Here is a 24,061-nt window from a genome sequence, read left to right as displayed (position 1 = left end):
TTGACATCTTTCCGGGGGAAATGGAAATGGAGTTTTGATCGTAAACAAAGCCTTGCCTGGACTATTATCATTGTCTGGCCGCTAAATGACACAACCATTAAATTTTGATATGATGTGATGTGATGTGATATGATGTGATGGGATGTGATGTGATGGGATATGATGTGATGTGATGTGATGTGATGTGATTTAGATCTGGTGTAGAGCCTCTGTTTTTGCTGAGAAATTATTTTTACAATGGATACAATTTTGTCTCAGTATACATTCAGACACTTGTTTAGAGCATTGGAACAATTTTTTCCTCTTGTCCAGACAGCATCTTCACCACCAAAGTAGGCTCGGTCTATAGCCCACCCCTTATTGTTCTTCTCTCTCATACTGCATAACCTATAGATCTATAGATCTATAGGCCTACTGTTCTTCACAAGCAGTGGAATCAATTCAAAGATTGCTTAACCAAACACTTTTGTTATATGTGCATTGCACAGAGAAATATGGGTGGAGTGGAAAAAAGATAAACCACTGCATGAATATGGAAAGGGTGAGCCATGCTTCAGTGTGAATTGGAATAATAATGGAATAATAATTGGAAAGCGATAGGTCATTTTGAAAGAGGGGAGGCTTTAGTGCTTCACAGACTATCCGTGTACACTTAAATGAATATTTTCCTATCGATTTGCAGGCCCTTTGTGTGCTGCAAGCTTTCCGTGCATCATGAAATTGTCCTTTACTTTTTCAAAACGCAATATTGTGCAGCGCTTCATGCACACATTTAGATGATGTGATGAGATTTCTACCCGTGTGATGAGAATGTAGAGATCACACCCGAGAGAGAGAGAGAGAGAGAGAGAGAGAGAGAGAGAGAGAGAGAGAGAGAGAGAGAGAGAGAGAGAGAGAGAGCGAGCGAGCATCTTGCAAACCCCCACTTTGCGTGTGTCGTGAACATTTTTGGACCCACTGCAAGGAAAACCAGTGTCGGATTATGAACTGACAAAATAATGCTGTAGGAGAGCCAAGAGGCGGCATCGACTATCTGAAATGCCTATTGCAGCTGATTTTTGGGCCAGTATGCCGGCATTTCTTTCAAATGACCATCTATGTGACATGAGATTCTTTTCGAATAACAATCGAAAGAGAGCATAGTTGCAGCCGATATGTCACTGACTGCATCCACTGAAGGTAATAAAATTGATTCGATATTATTATTATTTTTTCCTTCTTCTTACATCAATTGATGCTGCGTGAGGTTGGGCGATGTGTCGGTGGGGTTTGACTGTGTGAATTCGCATCACAGCAAGTTGAATATTTCCCTCTGTTCAGACTGTTCGCGTCGGCAATGTAAAATTCGCGCAAATAAAACCTTTTTTTTTTTCTGCCGATACACCTTGCGACAGATTATGCCTTATTTCGACGCGAGGTGTGAGGATGCCTGTAGCTGTGGTTGTGTCATTGCTGCGGCACGCTCCGGAGCTGCTCGGCTCAACACAGAGAGAACTAACCTCAGCTGAAGAGAAGACAGCAAGCTGGCAAGTGCTTTACCACCCAACATAAGCCATATGAGCCCGTGCATGTATGTGGGGAAAGGCCAACCGACCGGCTTGACACTCTCAAGGGAGGAATCTATCGCAGCGGGGTTTCGGGGGCTTCCCAAGCACTGCCACATCCCAAAATCTACCCGAGGACTGCTGTGAGCCTACAAGCTTCCTGATGATTCTTGGAGGGCAGCCCTAATGCATCTTGTGAGTGTGAAAACTCAAAGACTCTTTTGCCAGGGTAGCATCAGCAGACAGGAGACAGACCAGACGGTGACTCTGTGTGTGTCAACTTAGAGCCTGGACTCTTGCCTGGTACCTCTAAACTCTTGGCCAAAACCACTGACCTGCCCTGTTGGAGCCCTTTGTCTGGGCATCACTGCTTTACCACAACAGCACAGCGTGTAAACAGCTCAAAAGCAGCACCAGCAACCTGCAGACTTTACTGTTTGTGCCAGTTTTCCTAAACGGTTTCCCCCAAAGACACACCTGAAACCAGGGTCAGGATGCAGGTGTCCTTCGCCTGCACCGAGCACAACCTGAAGAGTCGCAGTGAAGACCGGCTCTGTGGCCTTCGCACCGCTCCGCCTCCCGGAGGAAGCAGTGGAGGAGTAGGGGGAGGAGGAGGGGGTGGAGGAGGCGGCGGAGGAGGAGGAGGCAGCGGACAGGGGAGCAATGGCAACTACATGTCCCAAAGCTCGGCCAAGACCAGGGAGGCGCCGGGGTCCCGCCCCACTCCGCAGGGCCATGCCCACATGAAGGAGGCCATCGGGCGCCACAGCAGTATGAAATACAGGTGAGTATGGGTGAAGGCCAGGTGAGAGAGGATGAGCTGAAGCTGTAGGGGCGGAGGGGGAAGTTGTCAGGAGGACGGACCGCAATAGAGGGGTGTGACTGGAGCGTCTGGCTCCCAGAGTGAAACAGAGGTGGTTTTCAGTTGAGTTATGAAAGTCTGTTGACCTCCAGAGAAATGATGGATTATTATGATGAGCATCTGTGGATCAAGGTGGCAGGTTATGTGACAGGACTTCCACTCTCATTAAGAGCCTCTCAGGTACTGATGCAGATCTTCCTGCCAGGCTTCATTCAGTCAGTCTATTTGTTGAGGTATAAAGTGAATAACTACTTAAGGCGAGCTGGAATTGAGTTTGATATGACAATATGTCACAAAAGTGTCTCTAACCTGCACCCTGTAACATGTTTGGCAGGCTGCCTGCATATCCATAAGCAACGAGGAAAAGTTCCTCAGTGCACAGTCTATTTGACATTTATCATCAAAATATCACATTCCCTTTCAAACAATTATTTCAAACAGTACACTGATGGACCTTACATAATGTATATAAAACAGCCACACTGTATCAAATTAGAAAAAAAGATTGTTTAAGTTTTTATTGTTGAAAGAGGAGACTGCACACAAATATAAGAATATATTTCCATTATCTTATGTGTTTCAGCCTCTTGCTCTGATTTTCAGATTCATAAAAAGCTTGTCTCCAATAATGTCTTCTCTCAAATGATCACCTGTTTTTTTGGTAGTTGAAGCAAAAGAATACACCCAGCTTCATGAAATGCTATCAAAACCTCCAATAGTGTTGTAGCAGATATCCTATGTATAGAGAACCGTTGTTGCACGTGACATCTTAGTCATAATAGGAAAAAGAATCAACCAATTAGTCTTTAAAGGAAATCACAAGTGTAATTTCCTTTTTTGCTCATTTAGTTATTTAGTTATAGCCTGGAAAGATTAGGTGAACTGTTGATACAAAACAGACTGTTCAGTTAATCTTGATGGATCAGAGCTTCAGACTGATGTGGATGTTCCAGACACACAGGTTCCAGAGACACAGGGATCCTATGAGTAGTGGAAAGTAAAGCATATTTGAATTAAATATAAGCTATTTAACAACATGCACTATGCACTTAAAAACAATCAGGAATGGTGGGGATTTGATACAGATGAGAGAAAAACCTGATTCCATCAGTGTTTTCCTTAAACGAGACTGAAGCCTACAGCAGTTTGGAGAGAGAATTCTTAATGACCCGTTGTTCCTGTTAATCAGGTTGACTGAAATGCCGCCATTCTCTTCACTCAATTTAGTTTTCATTTAATAGGCTGTTTAAATAGGGAATGAGGCGCAGGAGGAAACTGGGATCTCACCAGGATTTTTTTTTTGTTTTTTTGCTTTGTGAATTGCGTACATGTGATTGGATTGGGGCCTGCTGGTTATGCTGCTGTCAGTGGAGTTGTGTCACTAATAGGGAATGCAGCAGCACAATAAGTCTATACAGCATATGGCCAGCTCCGGTTGCCAGTGGCAACACCCTAGGCATTGCCTTTAGTTTTTGTCTGTCTTATTTCCTAATCAGCAGGCACTGCTGTCCCTTATCAGTCCCTTCTGCAACTGAGTCTGCTCAAAGCCCCGTCACCCTTCCACAGTATCTGCTTGTGGCTACGACAGCGCTGTGGTCCACTGGTGACAGAGCAGTCACTCATTCTCCATCTTACACTGTCGCCAAAGCAGCGTTTTAGACCTATTTGCAAATACAATTATTCACACATAAAACATTATTTCCACACATATACGTGTGTGTGTTTTGTATGTGTGCAAATAAATGCATACATAAATCTTATTTTTATGGTCTCAAGATAGCTTGTAACTTTAATCATATTTCATAGCAAATTTTACCTTCACGGTAGCAATCACTTTAGAAGAGTACATTTTTGAGATGAGCTAAAATGGAGTGCCTCAAATCTCTCAGTACATCGTGACATTGATTGAAACCAAATGAACAATGCAATAGAAAAGAAGTAAACAACTGCAAGGGAATTTGATCTCATCTGTATCCCATTTTGCAGATGGGACCTATTCTTACCCTGTTTGACTGCATGTTTTCTCATGCCCCATGCCATCTCATTAACCATTCATATTCATCACTCACTGGCAGGTCACGGACGATGGCACCTGCTGCCAGTTACCACTCCCATGAGCCCCCCACCTCTCTTTCTTTCTCTCTCTCTCTCTCTCTCTCTCTCTCTCTCTCTCTCTCGCTCTCTCCCTGTGTTTCTCTCTATCACTTCTTCTTCTTTGATCTGTTTTTCTCCTTTTCAGATTTTTTTCTTTAAGATACTCCCTTTCTTCCCACTTACAGTCCACGCAGAACACTGCAGCATTCTCTGTATACTAAGTTGAAAAGGTGTGTTTGTGTGTGTGTGTGTGTGTGTGTGTGTGTGCGTGCTTGTTTCTGTGTGGTTTATATTTGTCTACGTTCCTAAGATACTCAACAACAGAGTGCATCTAGAGTCCACATGTAGTCTCCTGCATCTCTGCCATTAAACTGCCATGGATGTCCTTGTTTCGTTCCATGTCTCAGTTTTATGGATCTTTGAAACTGAGTCCAAGTGCATCCAAATCAGTGACATCACACTGAAGTGCAGCTTTACTGAAAATGTCTGCGGTCATGGGGACATTTTACCAAGGTGAAAGTTCCATATTCGCCAAACGTTCAAAGCTGTCACACAGTTTCTAAATCTAAAATGATGAAAGTGTTGACATCTCCTGATTTGAGTGTCTCTCCCATGTGACATTTAAGCAGTTGAGTGGCATTTTACATTTTGGTGCATTAAGTTTCAATGCACTTAAGCGCAACCAAACAACTGAGAGATGGCTGATTGCATTGCCTATTGTCAAGGATAAATTGTATTTTTTTTAACAACCATTTATGACTGTACATCAACTGCTTAATCATCCCCTTCATGTAGTAAGGTGATAATTGCTTTTAATGGTTAAACCCCTTTATTTATTTTTTTTGTTATTTTGTTTTTTTGTTTTTTGTTGCTGTTGTGAACAAGCTAGTGTTAGTGTGCAGTTGATATTAGAAGACAATCTAGCTGTTATGCAGGCAGACCAACCGTGAATGAGGACATTTTATACATTTTGCCAATCTTAATCCTAACATTGTCTCATCATGCCAGTGTCATTGTATGTGACCAATAATTGTGGGGAATTTTGGACCAACATTGCAAAGCAAAGCAGCTGCACATTGATTTTTGCGGATTTACTGTAGACTCATCAAAACTGCACCTAGCAAACTGCACAACCCAGAGATCACATGGGGTGCTTTCAGCTAAAACCTCCTCAAAAGTTGGAAAAATTGAATAAATTTGAATTTCACTATTGTTTGTCTAACCTTTTCAAAATTCTGGAGAAGGGGATGATGCATTTTATGGAGGGGCAAGTCTAGAAGTGTTAATGTCACTCAGCCAGAGTTGTGTCACTTAGCAAATTGGCCGTTTCTATGGTAACCAGGCCCTCTCTTTTCACACTCAGCAACCTGACAAGCAGGCCAGGTGCATTTCCATCACAGATGTATCTGCCACTGTTGGAAATTTCACATGGATGTTTTTTTAACCTAATGACCACAGCACACAGTTCAGTTGCAGACTGGGTGATGTGAGTTGTCTTAAAGCAACAGTGAGAGGAGGATCATGGTTATATTATAGAAGGGCTAAATCAAGACATTTTTTTTTACAAATACTTTTTTCATCAGCTGCGGTTGCTAACTTGATAATTTTTACCATTCTACTTGAAAACCCATTTATTGAATAAACTTATATTTACATTTGTTTTCAGTATTATGCACATAAACAAGTGTCAAACATTGCTGAGTGAAAATCCTGCCAGCATTCAGCAGCTTTGAGGACAGAAGGAGTGGCAGTTCAGGGATGACAACATATGAACACCATTCTGCAGTTGCTAATCCTGATTTTCCCATATCCTGGGGATCTCATGGAGCTGAACTGGGGGTCACATTTTGGTTCCATGTGAATCAGCTGATCTCTAATATGTGAACACAGGAGTTTAGGGGCCTTAGGTGGACTGGGGTTCCTTGGTCTTTTTTGTTATTTCTCCATAGAAGCCCCTTGAGACCTGGTGTAGGTGGAAAACCACAGTTCTTGTGTCCAAGACTAAGCTAAATAAGCACAAGTTAATAAAGTAAAATTTGACTTCATTCCTTTGTCATAAATTTGCACCACGTTTCACAAATTTGAAACATAGCTACATGCAATTTGCTTAAATTAGTTTAAAGGGTATTAAGTAATACTATGATCTCTATTGGTGACCAATAGGAATTGCAACAACATTGGCAGAGGTTGTCTCTGGTTGTCTCCAACCCCAAGCCCCTGCCTCCTTTAGCAGTGGCCTGTAGTTGACACAACAATAAAGTCACAATAGAGACCAGTATAGAAGAGATCCAACAGAAATGTCTAGTGAAGAGGTGATATATCACAATACAAAATACTGTAATAATAACACTGCTTTATCATTTGCTATTATGGCTTGAGAACAAGGCTTATTAGTCTTTGTATCAGCATTGGGAGTATCTTGAAACTCCAATGGGTGAGGAGGTTTTGTTCCAAAAAGAGAGTAGCTATGGGTTGAACACTGAGTTTTGAAAGGCAGAAATCTCAGCACCTGGTGAAGTGATCATTGAGTCATTGGTATTGATCAACAGCCCAGTCAAACTCCACATATAATGTTATGGTCATTTTGTGCTATGCAGCAGTAAAAACGTATTTCTCCTTTAATCCAGTCCAAGTCTAATCACTCTCCCAGTACTACTGTTATTACATCTAGACTGTAAGAGGTCTCTGAAATGAAAAACGTAATATTATACTCTTTACTCTTTCATAAATGACCACAAGCCGCCCATAGCTTGTGTTTGTTTATTTGGCCCATGTGTAATTACTCTAAGTAATATTGTTTACCATGTAGACCAGTGGCCTCATGTATAAAACCACTACAAGAGGCAAGCATACACACTATATTCCCTGTTTTTATAAAATCCTGTGTACACCGTGTATTTCACTATAAATCACAAACTGTAGGATTTCTATGCATGTGAATGAATAATGGCTTTATGAGTATATCTAAAGTGACAATCTCAGTCATTTGGCCAGATATTGTGATCATGATTAATAATTTTTGGTCTCAGTGAACTGGGGAACAGCATTAGGAGACTCTCTGTACAGTGTTATAGCACATTATAGATGTGAAGAAGAGGACAGGATGCTGCAGCAACCTTGGCCTTCAACACTCATCTAACTGGATGAGGTGACTGAATAGATCAGTCATATTACTCTGAGGTGCAGCCACAACTTTAAGACAAAGTTTACACAGTATCTGTTCTTGTTTGACATCATCTGACTTGTAAATATGTCCAAATGATAAACTATGATCCATTTTTAGCAAGTAAACCGCAACCGTTTGGCTATTTGCTTCTCTTGCCACCTACCAACATGAATTAATGGGAGTGCTTGATTGTAAAGTATGTGTAGTGCTATGGATGAGCTAAATATTCACACCACATCAACTCCTTAAATGGGTTTTGAAACTTCCCATGGTCTCCTTTTGGCATTTAATTACTCATGCAGCTCATCCAGTCTGGCCAAGAAAATAGAAAAGTACACAGAGATAAACCCGATAACTCAATCTTTGCCAAATGTGAAGCAATTGGTAGGACAAAGTTATTTGATGAGGCTTACATTTGTCAATATTTGTCAAGTGGTAAGAAGGGACGGCAGCAGTAATTAGCAGAGTATGTCTGAACCGCACACATCATCATCAGGGCCGGGGAATCCGCATCACGACCTCTAAACTGCATGGTCAAAGTCAAAGTCTGATATTGTCTTCCAGCGGTGCCACAGTACCTCTGCATGTCATTATATGAGAGAGTAACACAGTATAATGAAACAGAGTATCTGCAGGTCCTGAAACAGTCTGAAATACTGTTAAAATAGATTATCTAAATTTGAGGACTTTTTAAATATCTTAAATACAGTAATTAGAGGTCTTAATTTTTTTAACCATGTCATTTTTATATGAATTTTGATGAAGCTATAAAATGAGACAGTGGTATTGAGAGATTCTTTACATTCAATGATATTAGTTAAGGCAGAGTAGGAAAGTAAGGCAAACAAAATAAGGCAAATGCCATAAATTGTGTAATTTCACTAAAATATATGACTGGCAGTAGTGCTGGTTTTATTTTATTTGCTTTATTGCATTACTTCCACTTCATTTTAAGTTTGACCCATATGCATGGGAGCGGATTAATACAGAGCAGGGTTAATTCAATATGCCAAACATGTTTTGTTTTCATCACATCTGCTTTAAGAAACATAATTAGACCTCATGTCCCTTGACATTTAATTTCCTGGTGTCCTTTTTCTTATAGTGCGTATTTATAGTTTCAGAACTTTCATTAGCTATGTTCAATCAGGAATAGGCTGTTTTTGCCAGCTTTTATATTTTGGTTGTTCAATTGGTCTTACATCCAATTCCAGGTAGCATTAAAAAAAGTCTGAAATAGTTTATATTTGGCTTCTTGAAACCTGGAGATACCCTGGGAAAGCAATTTCAGCATCGCCTCAAATGTTAGGGCTTAATTCATTGCGGCAAAGTAGTCAGTTGACATGTTCTTACGGTTTTTAGCAGGGGCTTGAGGAACGAGACATGTAAACCCAGGGACAGCGTGACATGCAATGACATCTGAGCAACTGCAGTAAATCATCTCAAATTCATGGAGCTGTCAGTATTTATAGGTCAGTATTTATAAGGCAAAAGACCGGGAATGTGACAATTCATTCTTGTATTCTGCTTCATCCCTTACTGGTTGATTTTAACAACAGATATCAAAGATTTTAAGATGTCAACCAATGGCAGATAGAAGCACTATGTAGCAACCCTTTCCCAACTTTGATTATCATTAAACTCCTTTTGAACATGCAGCACAGTGAGAAGACAGATTCAGTGTATGACCATATTTTGTATTATTCCACCTTTAACATTCAGTGTTGCCATATAGTCTCAAGCTTTACATGTAAAGATATGTAAACATCTTATGGTGTATATATACTATTAGTGCCAGAGGGCCTATAGGTCTCAGCAGAGAATAACTGGTGAAATGTAACTTTATCACATCTTCACAAATCTGAAATCAGCTCACATGATCTCTGGGTTGAGCCACTTCATTAGATTGCAATTTGGGTTAATAAGGAGAGTCACGACCACTAATAAGTGTTAAAACTATCTGTAGTTGACACACATAATTCATAATTGAAGGAGAGGAGTTGAGTAGAATGAGTGTGTGTGTCTCTGTGTGTGTGTGTGTGTGTGTGTGTGTGTGTGTGTGTGTGTGTGTGTGTGCCTGTGTGTGTGTGTGTGTGTGTGTGTGTGCCTGTGTGTTTTCTTTCCATTTGCTCAGTTCAAATATATCCTTTATAATTAGGATAGGCCTACTTTTCAAACAGTTTTAATAGAATATCATTATTAATACCATGTAGCATGAAACGGCTGTTGTTCATAATTCATTGGCAATACATATGGCAAGAATTTAAATTTCAAAATTCTACTGGACACTTGTCCTATCAAGTTAAAGCCCAGGAAACTCTGTGGACACTGTGTTATTTAAAAGAGAGCACACAGTCCACCATCCTCCCTGGATTTTGTTTTTCAGATGACGTGCACGTGCAGACACACACACACACACACGCACACATATGCGTGCACGTATTTTATTTATATCTCGGTGTGCCCTCTAGAGAAGAGCCTGCTCAGCATGTGTGTGGCATTTTGTGACAACTGTATTTGAAAAAAAGCCATCATTTGCACATAACCATCTGTATATAGTGTCTTACTCCTGTCTCAGGCAAAATCTAACTGTAAATGTCAGCACAGGTTAAAATGCTGACTGCACAGTGACGGAGCACCTGTGTGCCTTTTCTCTCTCCTCCATTAATGATGTATAGAACAGCCACGTCCCTATAATCACCTAGCTTGGGCTTCATGATTTATGGCAAGAGAAAAAATAGATGGGAAAACACAGGAAGCCCTACTTACAAAGGCCTCAGAAAAGCATCTGTGTTTCTGTGTGTTCCTGCTCATGAGTGCATTCATGCATGACTGTATGTAGATCTGCGTCTGTTTGTGAGGATGATTCCCGTGAAGCGTGAACATTCACGTGAAAGCGTCGACCAGCCTACTGACATGTATGCTTGCGCGCTCGCACAGTGCCCGGTGCGTCTGTTTTCACATAACGTCCGCCAAATCCATGTCAATTGAAATGTAGGCTGCACATGAGTGTCCAAGGGTGTGTGTGTCTGTGTCTGTGTGCGTGTGTCTGTCTGTGTGTGTGAGTGAGTGTGTCATGAGGGAGATAGTGAGAGGAAAGAGAGAGAGCATGTGTCTCTCCAGACCTATCCAGGCTCGCTGATAGTAATTTAGCAGACTGCAGCACTGCAGAGAATGGTGGAGTTGTGAGGAGGGGAGGGGGAGGCCAGTTGTCACACACAGAAACAGTGACATTCTCAATTGCCCAGAAACAAAAATGGATATTTTATGTGGCACAGCACTCATGAAGTTCACGCACTAATGCATGTCGGTCTCTCATTTGTTCCTGTCATTATGTACTCACACATAGTCTTTAGCGGGAATTCTGCTTGCTGTGTAACGATGACTCTCTCCCCTCCATTGATATGAGCCACAGTCCGCCCTTGTTTGTGTCCTGTGAGTGAGCATATTGAAATAGAAATACAAGTATTCTCTGTGGCTACTGTTGTGGTTGCTAATGGATGTCAGGCGTTCTGCTAATACTGACTCATTTTTTGCTGTTGCATTTCTCACACCTCACCTTCTGTTTCTCATCACTGTACTACATGAAAAGCAAAATATGGAGAGAGGGTGGACTGTCTGCTCTCTTTTGATGAGCATGGTAGACACAGAGTTTGATGCAACCCTGCCTGTTCTGCCTCAGCCCTCCTCTTCAACCCACGCAAGTAGCCCCTGAATAGTTAAAAACAATTATAGGTGAAAATCATTTTCATCTTTTAAAACGATGCTGGGCTGTTTTCCCCAAAATGGAAGCCAGTTCAAGAATGAAAACTGGAAGACTGAAAAATGCAGCAGCCATGTGCTCCATCATTGATTTGTTCTCACCTAATCTATATCATGCAGGTGGGAGATTCTCTCTGGTCTCAGCAGTTATCAGGCGATGTTCAGCCTAAATGCTGCTATTTTCGATTTTTGACTTTCAGGCTTTCTGTTACAGATTATTTTTACTTCTGCTGGGATGCTCCTATGTCGTCAAAGCATTTGGATAAAAAATAATTTCCCCTCTAACGTCCCCTTAGCGAAGTTGACATCATCTCGGTGCGTAAAGTAAAGGCACAACCTGAAGCGTGTCACAAAATTGCCAGTAAAGAAGAACATAATAGCTGAAAATCGTATAAAAATAACTGACTTAAAAATAGCTTTACAAACCTTCAAAGTGTGTGGAGTGTGTTTTTTTTCACAGGTGCCTCATTTGTATTTACTCCCGATGTTCAAAGCAAATGTGTTTCTCTCAACACAGGCAGAGCTGTCATTTTTTGACAAATGGTATAAAAGAGCCAGAACATTGCACACAGAATCAGCTACATCATACCCACTAACCCTTTTCCCTACAACACCCTATATAGTATTCTTGACCTACTACCTGTGTGCTATTTTGACAGTGTATTTAAGTAATGACACAAACAATGCGTTTTATGCCCACACACAGCATAAACACACGGACACTCACACCCCCACACAGCATATACGCACACAATGGTACACAAATGCTCACATATGCAGGAATCTAAAAATAGTATAAGGTCAAGGCAATAAAAATAGAACAGAGGAAATAAAAGCAGGACTCGTCTGCCTGAGCGTAAATGCTCTGACAGTCTGTCTTTTTGCATTTGGCTATTTGTGGCGGACACAGGCAAGCAGACGAGCAGAGGGGCGAGGCGAGGCACTGGAGATGAAAAGACGGCAAGCGGCGAGTTCCACTGCAGTTCTGCTGCCTCTCCAGCTGGCTCCCCGTCTAATTAGAATGGAGGAGAGCACACATGGAGCAGGAGAGCGAGCATGAAGCCCACATAATTTTCAGCTGTACATGCTCCTATGGACAGAATTGCCGCTCTCCTATCTTGCCCTTCAAAATTCAGCTGTCTGGATAATCAGATGTGGCATGTTCAGCGGCGGAGTCCTCTTTACCTTATGGAGCATTTTGGGCCATTTCCCTTATGGACCAAAGGCTCTCTGCTTTTGCCTGTGCTGCATTTGAGCTCTACTGATATTTCCCTCCAGTTATTTCAGTGACTAAGCGTATTACATTGAACTGTTACCATATGAAGGGTAAAAGGTCAAAGATTGGACACTTAGGCAATACATATAATTTTATCACAAGCCCAAAAAACTCTCACTTAAAAGGATTGGAGAGCGGATAATAAAGTTTGTCATTATTCAGGATTTTTTGCTCTTCACATATCACTAGAACATAATGTACAATAAGATGGTATTTTGTGCCTATACTGCCTATAAGGGTTGATAGTGCAAAGGTATTCTAAAAGTGTATGAAGGTCTTTTCCCATTGTCTATTTTAGAGTTTCATGGACTGTTTTTTTTTTTCTCACTTCCCAATCTCCCATTTTTTTCACACAGGAACCTTGGGAAGTCAGGCCTGCGTGTTTCCTGCCTGGGGTTAGGTGAGTTGGTTTGTAGATAAAAAAATACTCCTCTCTCTCTCTCTTCTCTCTCTCTCTCTCTCTCTCTCTCTCTCTCTCTCAACCCCCTCAGAGCTGAACAAAGTCTTTGTCTCTCTTCTCGTTAAGGTACCTGGGTGACATTTGGATCACAGATCTCTGATGAGGTGAGAGCTCCGATGTTATTTCTCTTTGTATGAAGAATCAAGAGTCCCTCCGCTCGGAATGGAAATCGCTTTTGTGCAAAACGTAACACTTGGCACTGGCAACGCAACTCTGAGCTTTTTCAATAACGTAGATGTTTAGAAATCGCACAGATCTGCTACCAAGACGCTAGAGTATCTTGGTGAAAACATTGTCATCCTCCCCGCATGCTGTCCTTCACAGCCGACCTCTGGATAATTGGAATTTTTCCGTCGTCTCCCTCTCTCAGTCTCAATCTTGTGTTTCCCCCAGATGGCTGAGAACCTGATGACCATAGCGTATGAGAACGGAGTGAACCTGTTTGACACGGCAGAGGTGTACGCCTCTGGCAGGTCAGTCTCCACCTTCTCCTCCGGCCCTCCACGAGCCGAGCGCTTTTGTTTTCCTTCCTCTGGAGCATGTTTTTTAATCTATTTCTGCCAACTTCCATCCATGTTTCTGGTGTCAGTGCCTCGCGATTTGCTTCATAACTTCTGATGAAACTTTTCCTTCGGGGCAAATGAACAAATATGTTGTATTATTATGTGTTTGTCGATTTTCCTGTATGCATTAATATTGTAGTGGCAATGATGTGAAGCGTCAACATCAACCGATGCTTGTGACAACCCATGTTGTACTTCTCCACAGAGCGGAAATCACTCTAGGGAACATAATCAAGAAAAAAGGATGGAGGTGATATTACTCATTTTTCTAACCTGACTCACATGCACGTGAAAAGCTCTCTAACTCTATTAGATCATGAATGTTTTCCTGCATGCTTACTCTACCAATCCCTTCTTTGCTGAAAGGCACTGCTTGGATTTGAGCGTTTTTTCATTACCCATGGAACAGGCACACTATTAAATTATCTCAAGAGAAATATTTTTTAGACAAATGTGGAGCTTTAGCCTCATACAGACTATAAAAAGGATAAAACTGTAATCATGTGAATATAAATTCCCAGATCACAAAACCCACGTGGCTGACTTGCCCAATTAGCTGATTCATTTGTACGGGAATTCCCCTAGATATTTTTAATCTGGTGAAAAACATATAAATAATTAAAAGTAAAACATTAAATAAATATATGTAGTCTGTCACTACCACCTATTATGCCAAGTTAAGCATGAATATTTAAATATATGCAAATGCAACAATTTGTATGCTTGTGATACTACTGAAAAGAGGTAGACAAAATATAAATTTGAAATGTACCAGAGCTAATAACCAGAGAGTAGAAAGTAATATGACTATGAAAGTATTTGACTTTCGGCCATCTTTGGTGTTTGTATCTCAGTGAAAGTGGAGAAACATATACTGTAATTTGGTAGATATGAGAAATAAGCAAATCAAAGTAAATTATTAGATAAATAATAGATAAATGACCTGCATACATGAAACGTGGCTTTTTGTGGTTTGTAGATTTTAATAATTATATTTTGTTTTCTGTTAGATTCCATTAAATTTCATAAGATGAGCTGTAACAGAACATAAATTCCACATCTGTGCTTCCTAACTCTCCTCGTCTCATTTCCTTGGCAGGCGTTCAAGTTACGTTGTCACAACTAAGATCTATTGGGGAGGCCAGTAAGTACACCAATAGAAAGACTATATGCTTATGTTTTCATTCAAAACCATTGTTTCCATCGTTTCATTGGGACTGTCAATAAACTGTAATATTATCACTCCACAGAGCAGAGACAGAGAGAGGACTCTCCAGAAAACACATTATTGAAGGTAAGGAAGAGGGAACCTGTTTTATGGGAGTTTTATTACTATTTTAAATCAATAGTTTGCTATTTAGCCATAAGAACATGGCCTTTGTTCTTGCACAATGTAACCCTATAACTCAAATATGATTATAAGGTCAAAAACAAAGTCAAAAAATGAGAAAGTTGACCATCAGCACTTATCAGAGATTAGGTCAAATTAGAATTGAATTGTGAATCGTTGCTAAATTCTAATTCCAAATTCCAATTCATTCCCTGAACTTCAATTTGAATTTAAATTGACTAGTGCAGTGACCGTTCAAAACATGCCTGTTCGGAACGGGCCGATTGCTTGGCCTCCGGTATTGCTGCTTGCAGCTTTCTCGAGAACCGCTCATCCAAACAAGTTCACACTCGACACTCCGCTTCCAGTCGCTTGCTTTGAGCCCCGCTGCTGCACAGAGCGCTGTTCACTTGTTTATTCAAAGTTTAATAATATTGAGCCCCAAGGCTCCCTTGAAAAAGAGATTTCGATCTCAGTGGGACTCACCTGGTTAAATAAAGGATAAATAAAATAATTGAACGTGTCACATGTCCAATCCGACACTGCGCGTCCTTGGGTCCCCAGCAATACACCCGCCAAGTGTGAAGTAGATCGGACGAACGGTTCTCGAGATATGCGAAGGACACACATACAGACAGAGATTCCTTACTTTATAGTATGATATAGTCTATAGGAAACTGAATTTGAAATTAAATCAAATTAAACAGTGGGAAATATATTTCAAGGCATAAGGAATTAAAATTCAAAAGCCTGATTTACTATAGTATTGCACTATTTTACTACATTAAAAACATTTCATAGAGCGCATCAGTTCAGTGATTCCTGAACAGATGCTGAAGGACTTTTGGTGGAGGATTTGATGACCCTTAAATCTTGCACTAACATTGCACTAATTGAGAGGATTTGGAAAGCATCTGGCCTTGATTACTTTGAAGAACCAGTGGCAAAATATGGTGCTAAAATATAGGTGCTAAATGTGAGCACTAGAGTTTCTGGCTCAACCAAAGCCACTTCCAACTTCATGAGACATGTGAAAGTAAATTGCGGTTGTTTACTTGAATTCTAAATACTATAAATAAACTGGTTTCAAATAACTGAATATGTTCATCTGAAAGTCGGTTAGAGCAGCTACAGGAAATAAATAGATTCGATTGGATTTTATAACAGCAGAGAAAAGCCTCCAAAGACCCATCAAGCTCATGCCTCTGCACTGCGAGCTACAATGTTTGCGATTTTATATTAATGGCCTATTCACAGCATAATGACTCAGGTGAATGAGATTTTATCGAAGGTGAGAATGAGTTATAGAACGAAAATAATGAATGGAAATTGATGAGGTAGGAGGAGGTGAAGGTAGAAGGTGGCGTTGGCGCTGGAGTTAATTGGAGTCTGTCTAGTGCCGAGGAACAGGAGGACAAAACTAGAGGAGGTCAGATGAGGAAACTCTGGGAAAAGAAAGTAGCATTTCTCGGGACAAAGGGTACAATGTTTTCAGCCACTGAATCAGATCCCAAAAAGTTTCCCAAGGGAATCTCAGAGGTAATTGGGCTTTTATACGGTTATCTGGTTATTTTTTTATATAAGCATGATCGCCTTGGGGTGACCATTTGTCAAGGAGTTGAATGGGATGTTTGACCGTCACTGTCAGGAGGCTTTTGATGTGAGGTCATTGCGTAATGAGTGAGCTGAGTACGGCTCTCAAGATTGTCGGGACATGCGGTCGCACTTAGGCGTCATATTTCACTTCGTTCTTCACTCTACCCTCTGAAGCTACGTGCTGACATGGCCACGGCTGAGAGGAGGGCAGACAGCCGACGTTAACACACTGTGATGTCGGAAGCACTGTCTGGAACTGTTTCAGGCCATGCTGCTTATATTGGGAATAACAATACTAGTGATCAGGCTTATGCACCTGGTTTCCCTTAGAGGTATGTGCTTCAAAATGCACAATCCAAAGGCCTTAACCTGCATTGTCCTGTCCACTATTTGGATGAGCCAGCAAACACACACATACATTACACAGTACCAATCTGATCATCACGACTTTTGATTGAGGCAAGACACTTCAGATACTTAAACATAATAAATACCATTAGTAGTCAACATTTTTTTGTCTTCCGAATATTTAGTGATGAATATAAATCTTCTTTTTTTTTGTTTATCCCAATACATTTCAGAAGTAGAAAATGTGGTACAAAATTTACAGAAACAGTATCTCCTTCCAAAATAGTTTATTTCAAGCTTCCAGTGACACATTATGTGTTATCTATAATTTACTGTGAAGGTCAACATGCTGCTCAGGTTCTCTTTTTCCCATTCATTCCAATTACGCTGACTTAAAATTCAACCAAGAAAACTGTATTTTTAATGTGTTATTTTTACAGGGCTACTCTAGTATATCATGTACCTCTATTTAAATGATGGAGATAATATGATGAAGGGGAAAAAGAAAGTCAACAAGTTGGATGATGCTGATGATGATGATGATGATGATGATTATGCTTGATAATTGATGATGATAGGTTTGAAGGATCCTTGTCAAGACTCCAGATAGGAAATTGATGATGATGATGATGATGATGATGATGATGATGATGACAATGACAGTGATGATGATGATGATGATGATGATGATTGCTAATTGATGATGATAGGTTTGAGAGGATCCTTGTCAAGACTCCAGCTAGATTATGTGGACATCGTTTTTGCCAACAGAAATGACGTCAACAGTCCTATGGAAGGTTAGTCACAACTATCTGAAATTATTATTCTTGTTCACTCCATGATCAGTTGATATCCTCCTCACGCACTGCAGTAGCCACATACTGTACTTTGTATGTGTGAATACGTATGTGAATAGGGTTTACGTGTGTCTGAAACAACTGCAAACAATCGCCTTAAAAGCATGAATAGAATTTCATCTAAATAATGTGATTTTATGTGATGTAATTTGCAGAGATTGTACGGGCCATGACATTTGTAATAAACCAGGGCATGGCCATGTACTGGGGAACCTCACGCTGGAGCGCCATGGAAATCATGGTGAGTGCCGATCCCCCATTTACAGCACCTTTTAACTAATAACAAATTTGATGATACTGTCAGCTTAGGGCACAAAGGCTGACCAGTAACCGTGGTATTTTGTCCATGTCTTTGTCACCAGGAGGCATACTCAGTGGCACGCCAGTTCAACCTGATCCCACCTGTGTGTGAGCAGGCAGAGTATCACTACTTCCAGAGGGATAAGGTCGAGGTGCAGCTTCCTGAGCTCTACCACAAGATAGGTCAGATGTCCGCAGTCTCACAGCTCTATCGACTTTTTCATTGAACCTTCATTTAATCCAGTTAGTTCCATTAAGATAGTAAATATCTATTACAAAGAGGGCCTGGCCAGGAAGACAACAGCAGTTAGATACAGTCAGTAGCCAGTTTATTAGGTACACCCATGCTCTGACATACCTTTCTGTTGTTCTGCACAGTTATTTGTGCTGTTTCTGGCCTTCAAATGAATTGTTTTTTCATCCTCCTTACCCCGATGCCCTCTCTTAGGTGTTGGAGCGATGACCTGGTCTCCACTTGCTTGTGGACTAATCACAGGGAAGTACAGTGACGGTGTGCCTGACTGTTCCAGGGCAGCCATGAAGGTTTGTTGACCAGTCCTCTTCAGTAGTTTCTCTGCTTGTCAGTCTCAGTGTAATTCTCTGCCTCGTCAGCCAGTTAGTTAGGAACAAGTCGGCGGAGGACTATGACGCATTGTCAATGCTCGTCTCCATTTTCCTCCTGGTGAAGGGATACCAGTGGCTGAAGGAGCGGGTGAGCAGCGAGGAGGGCCGCAGGCAGCTCGCTAAAATCAAGGAGCTCCATCTACTGGCAGACAGATTGGGCTGCACTGCCGCGCAGCTAGCCATAGGTATGACCCACACACCCTTGTTGTATGAATGAAGGTTTTAAATTCCCATTACATTAACAGACAAAAGCATATCCAAGTCTTAAATATGCCTACAATATAGATGAGAGGGTTACAAAACTATGGATTCAAAATGTCTAGTTCTGCCATTCCACACCACATATAGGTGAAAAATGCTTTGATTGATTAGTAATGTACAGAGAAATACATGCAACACAGGTGAGCATGATTTAGTATCCTGTGCTTAACAAACGCAGTTCCTATGTGGCTACCTGCTTGTGCACAACCGGTTTACTCCTAATCAGAGAGTGATTCAGTGGCACAATCTAATTTGTAATTGCAATGCTTTTATTATTTCCAAATTTGTTAGTTCATAAGTCTGGGCCTGTATACAAAGAACGAGGGATTACTGTCAGGACAAGACCATATAACATCATGTGGTAAACTGATCTTAGATCAGAATTCCTACTCAAACATACTTGACAAGGCTCTGAGGTCTGGAAGGAAAAGGTTGTTGTTTGATTGCTAAATGTGTGTGAGTTAGTGAATACAAAAATGAATGAGAAATACTTTCGAGCATCTTCTTCATTTATCCATTACACTGTCACAGCATGCAGTTCTTGAATTGTATAACAGCCTGCAGCATATCATCAGTTCTAATTTTGCCATATTTTTTGGTTATCGCTGACATTTGCAGCTAACGTTGCCACTGATAGGTTGAAAATATTTCATGACTTCATGACCAAGCTAACCTTTTAATTATGTCACAAATATATGGGCATCGATGAGAAAATCAGTTTTTGTCAATATCAGTTATATGGAGATATGGGTTTTCTGCACTGATGACTCTCTTTCTCTCTCTCTCTCTCTCTCTCTCTCTCTCTCTCTCTCTCCCTCTCTCTCTCTCTTTCCAGCCTGGTGTCTGCGCAGTGAGGGAGTCAGCTCAGTACTGCTGGGTGTTTCTAACACTGACCAACTAGTGGAGAACCTGGGTGCCCTCCGGGTAACATTTTCTGTTTTTTTCTTGAGTCCATTCTGTGTTACACACTTAGCCATGATTCATTACACCAACAGACATGCTACTTTAAGTGAAACACAAAGTTGGAAAGCTGGCAAAGGAACAACAACTCAAGTCAAGTTTTAAACTGATGTCTGTCCTTTTTTTCCTTGCAGATTCTGTCCCAAATGACCCCTCAAACCATTACTGAGATTGATGCCCTGCTGGGAAATAAGCCACACTCCAAGAAAGAGTCGCGTGCTTGAAGATGCAAATCCGAGTGACAGATGACGTTTCAAGAAGACGAAGGAGACAATGACATTGGGAAACATTGCTTTTTGCTCTGCTGTATACTCAACAACTTGCATGTCCTCAGCAACATTATGCTTCCACTATGTGCGCATATCCATTTTGCGCATTACATTGTATCATGTATGACAAAAAAAGAAAATCTCTCAATGTGCAAAAACAAGAAAAAAAAAAAAGATTAGGTCATATATTGCTCATTGCCGATTCTTCACAGACTAAACATTTCTACGGAGGGGGAGGCTGAAGCACGGAGTGTCAGGTCCCATCCACAGAGACCGAGATGGAGGTAAAGAGAGGGTGAAAGATGTTTTAGTGGAATGCAGGAGTCAAATAAATTGGACCCTTGCTTAACTAGGTGAGGGAAATGTTCTAAAGAGGAGCAAGACCTCCTCCATGCTGTAATGCAACTTAACTAACTGTGTGAACGGTGCTCTCTTCGGACATCCGAGTGTCCTCCCCTCGCAGCTGCCTGTTGTTCTGTATGATGTTTAGTACCCAGCAGCCAGAGAGCCAAAGGTTAGTACATCAATGTCTAGCCTGACATTTCCCATAGTGTGCATGTGACTGGCCTGCCACGCTCACTGCTTTACAGGGTTGGGGAACAATGGATTACATATAGCGTGATTATCTGATTATTTGAAGAAAAAAAAATAGCTGCTTTGGTACTGTTACTGTAAAAAAGATCAGATCACAGATAAGTTTAAAAAAAAAAATAGGTGATTGTTTGTTGGATTATTTAGAAACATATTTGAAGAGAAAATGCACTTTGATTGTGAGATTACAGACACTAACATTATTTTACACATATCAAAATAATGGTTGATGCTGGCTGTAAGTGGTGACAAAAACACTGTTCAAATTACAGTCTTTAAATTTGAATGAATTGTTCATTTAACTGCATATTCTATGGATTTCAGATGCAAAATATTCCAAAAGTAACTAAAAACAATCAGATTAGGTCTCTAATTATGAGTATTCCAGTGGATTAAGTCACTTATTCCAATTCGGTAATCAGTAGTGGATTACATTTTGAAAGTAACCTTCCCCACCCTGCTGCTTTATCAGCAGTGTCTTTTTGCCTCCTCTGTGTGTAAACTGTGCGCATGTCCCTTTAAGAGAGAATAGCCCTTACAGGGTGTAAATGTGGCATGGCTTTTATGGCTTATGTAGATTTGCAGTGCCCTTGTAAGCCATTTTTTTACTCTGAATGGTTTGGCAGTTGAATCTGGGATCAGTGCTGGTGGGCACTCATGCTTTAAAGACTCTCTGCAGTCTGCAGACAGGGTTGTGTGTCCATGTGACGTTTAATCTTTGTATTGTCCTATACTGTGTCAAAAGATGTTGACATCACATGAAATGATGCCATTCTTTTGAAGAGCATCGTTGTTCTTAAATCACAGATTTGAGACTGTTGGCCTTTATGGAAAGGTCACTTAGCGACTGACACAAAGAGTTGGACACACTGTGGTGAACTAGTAGTTTTCAAATGATAAGATATAAATGATAAGTTTGAGTTTATCAAATGTGATATGACTTTTGCCACAGTTCACTTGGGAGCAGATTTAGCAAATTTTTTTTTTTTTTTAGCAGATTGTGTTGTATTTCATTTGGGAAGCCTAAAAATATAGCTTCTCAGCTCATTTCTGCCAGGTTACTCTCTCCATATTATGATTTGTTTCCTTGTTTCCTTCGTTCATGCACCACTCATTCTATACTGTGCATTTCCTGTCTTTTTCCTTATGTAGTTTGGTTATTTATTTCAATTCTTTGTAATATGGAGGAACAGACAAGATTTGTTCCTTTTGTGATTTCCCATGAAGACAACAATGGTTTCTAGGGTGCATTTTGATAAATTAAGTTGTTTTTGTTCTTAAACACATATACATTGTAAATAGGCTTATCTGTTTGGCACTGAGATTATGAAAAAGGTTGACTTTATGAATCATGAAAGAGAATTCCCGGAGGAGCTGAAACATTGCTCCCCTCTGTGACTCTGTGATGATGTACAGTTCTACTGAGCATAGCTTCCAATGTACATAGATACTTCAATCAAACCTTGAAAATGTAACTTTGCCTGCATAACTTATATTTTACTGTCTTGCAACAAAGAGAAACCAAAGAGAGAAGAGACACCTTATACTGAATGTATCATCTCTGTTCGCACAACCTATCTCACCTAAGGGGAAAAGCACATAACATGTTTTTGTTGGTGTTACATAGAGAGCTGTCATGCAACCATTTAAATTGGGATTCAGGCTATTTCTTGATTTGGAAGAATGAAAATATGTTCTCCTGTCTAAAGCTAGATAAGATTTAATACATACATACATTTTAGCTGGAATATGCTAGGAATAGCTGTTATACTGACATGTTGACAGTTGGCTCTTAAGGTCAGCAAAAGGTAACTTCCCATGGTAATATTTGGAATATAGTGTTTATTCATGCATACAGTGATAGTCTTTATTGAGCTGCATATAAACAGCTTATCCTGAATAAGACCCTAACTGGGATATGAGCTATTACCCACAATGCTGTGTGCATGCAACGCACAAAATGGAGATCCAGAATTATAATCTCAAACCATGACAGCCGTGTTTTTACCCCTCAAGTAAACCTCCATTCTCATATGCTGTTTTTTTTTTTTGCTTATGATGGTTTTTAGCTTTCTTATCTACAGTTCATTGCACGATATACTTAACTCTGGATGCACACACACACACACACACACACACACACACACACACACAGTTGAATCAATTATTAACTAATACATTTTATGTCCACATAAGTCCAAGCAATCTCTCAGAGGCACAAATAGGCTTATTTGCAGACTTGCTCATTTGACAATCTACTCAATACATGCTGAACAGATAGAAAGCAAAACAAACTGCACCAGGTCCATGAACTGCTGGTCTTACTCATTGTTGGACTGCCAATAATACACCCAAAAGCGTGGATTCTTCTAAGTTATGATTAATTACCTAGAAGGATCCACGCTTGACAAGCTTTTGGGCATATCATGCAGCCCAATGCATGATACACCCAAAAGCTTGTCAAGCGTGGATCCTTCTAGGTTATTAATCATAACTTTACCCCTACAAGGTTTGGTCACACTGTCTCTGAACTCAGTGAGGGTCAGCATAGTGATTTGCATCACTGCTGGAATAACAAAACCACTTCACCACACATCTGCCCCCCACCACGGTTAGCTGGTTGGAATATGACGGGCACTGAAAAGGCCCTGCTGGTCCTATTATCTAGGAAGATTATCTTTGTAGGCACTGATTGCTGTGCCAGTGTAGAAAGCAATAGCAGCAGCTACTGAGCGCGGCAATATTATCATATTTTTGTCTGTGCATCCACAGCATGTTACAGAACTGAACGGGATAAATGCTTTGGTTTGGAGAAGATGTTTTTAATCTTCCTACCAGATTTGGATGGAATGATGTATCCAGAGCTTGACATATTAGCTTTGTTGTGCTGAAGACATTCTCATCATCTAATCTCAGAGAGAAAGAAGCAAAGCTGAAATGGAAATCTCACACTCTCAACTATATTTGCTTAAATATGTTTATGCAGACTAAGCTGTTCCCTCTATGCCTGAGTGTCTCATATTGGCTTCAAAATCTTTTTTTCAATCAGAATATTTGATTTAGTTGACATAACCCAAATTTTAGTTTCCCTGTATATCGATAGTGTTGTGTGTCATCATATTAGTGAAAAACAGCCTTGTTTTGCAGGTATAGTTATTTTGTATATGTGTAGTGTAATAATGACCCAGACCTACTAAA

At 40.5% G+C, this 24,061-nt stretch overlaps 1 protein-coding gene across 1 annotated transcript; it reads left to right on the top strand.

Moving 5' to 3' along the window:
• Positions 1 to 2,038: 2,038 nt before the first annotated feature.
• LOC139652499 (voltage-gated potassium channel subunit beta-3-like) lies at positions 2,039 to 20,227 on the top strand. Its single transcript, XM_071529597.1, has 14 exons — positions 2,039 to 2,328; positions 13,061 to 13,104; positions 13,231 to 13,268; positions 13,558 to 13,637; positions 13,933 to 13,977; positions 14,827 to 14,871; positions 14,978 to 15,021; positions 17,712 to 17,798; positions 18,014 to 18,099; positions 18,221 to 18,341; positions 18,607 to 18,701; positions 18,847 to 18,967; positions 19,879 to 19,967; positions 20,138 to 20,227. The coding sequence occupies exons 1-14, from the start codon at positions 2,039 to 2,041 to the stop codon at positions 20,225 to 20,227; spliced, it is 1,275 nt and encodes a 424-aa protein (XP_071385698.1).
• The last annotated feature ends 3,834 nt before the right edge of the window (positions 20,228 to 24,061 follow it).

The sequence above is a fragment of the Centroberyx affinis genome, unplaced genomic scaffold, assembly GCF_046629955.1.
Source record: "Centroberyx affinis isolate AG114_WGS23_722 - 3 ecotype Tasmania unplaced genomic scaffold, CSIRO-AGI_Caff_v1 ptg001805l_1, whole genome shotgun sequence".
Classification (NCBI taxonomy): domain Eukaryota; kingdom Metazoa; phylum Chordata; class Actinopteri; order Beryciformes; family Berycidae; genus Centroberyx; species Centroberyx affinis.
This window is presented reverse-complemented; position numbering and strand designations above follow the sequence as displayed.

Bases quoted from the DNA above. Each gene is read 5' to 3' on its own strand.
- LOC139652499 (XM_071529597.1), top strand. From the start codon at position 2,039: ATGCAGGTGTCCTTCGCCTGCACCGAGCACAACCTGAAGAGTCGCAGT. The intron at 13,105-13,230 runs GTGAGTTGGTTT...CTTCTCGTTAAG, and splicing joins TGTTTCCTGCCTGGGGTTAG to GTACCTGGGTGACATTTGGA. The intron at 14,872-14,977 runs GTAAGTACACCA...ATCACTCCACAG, and splicing joins AAGATCTATTGGGGAGGCCA to AGCAGAGACAGAGAGAGGAC.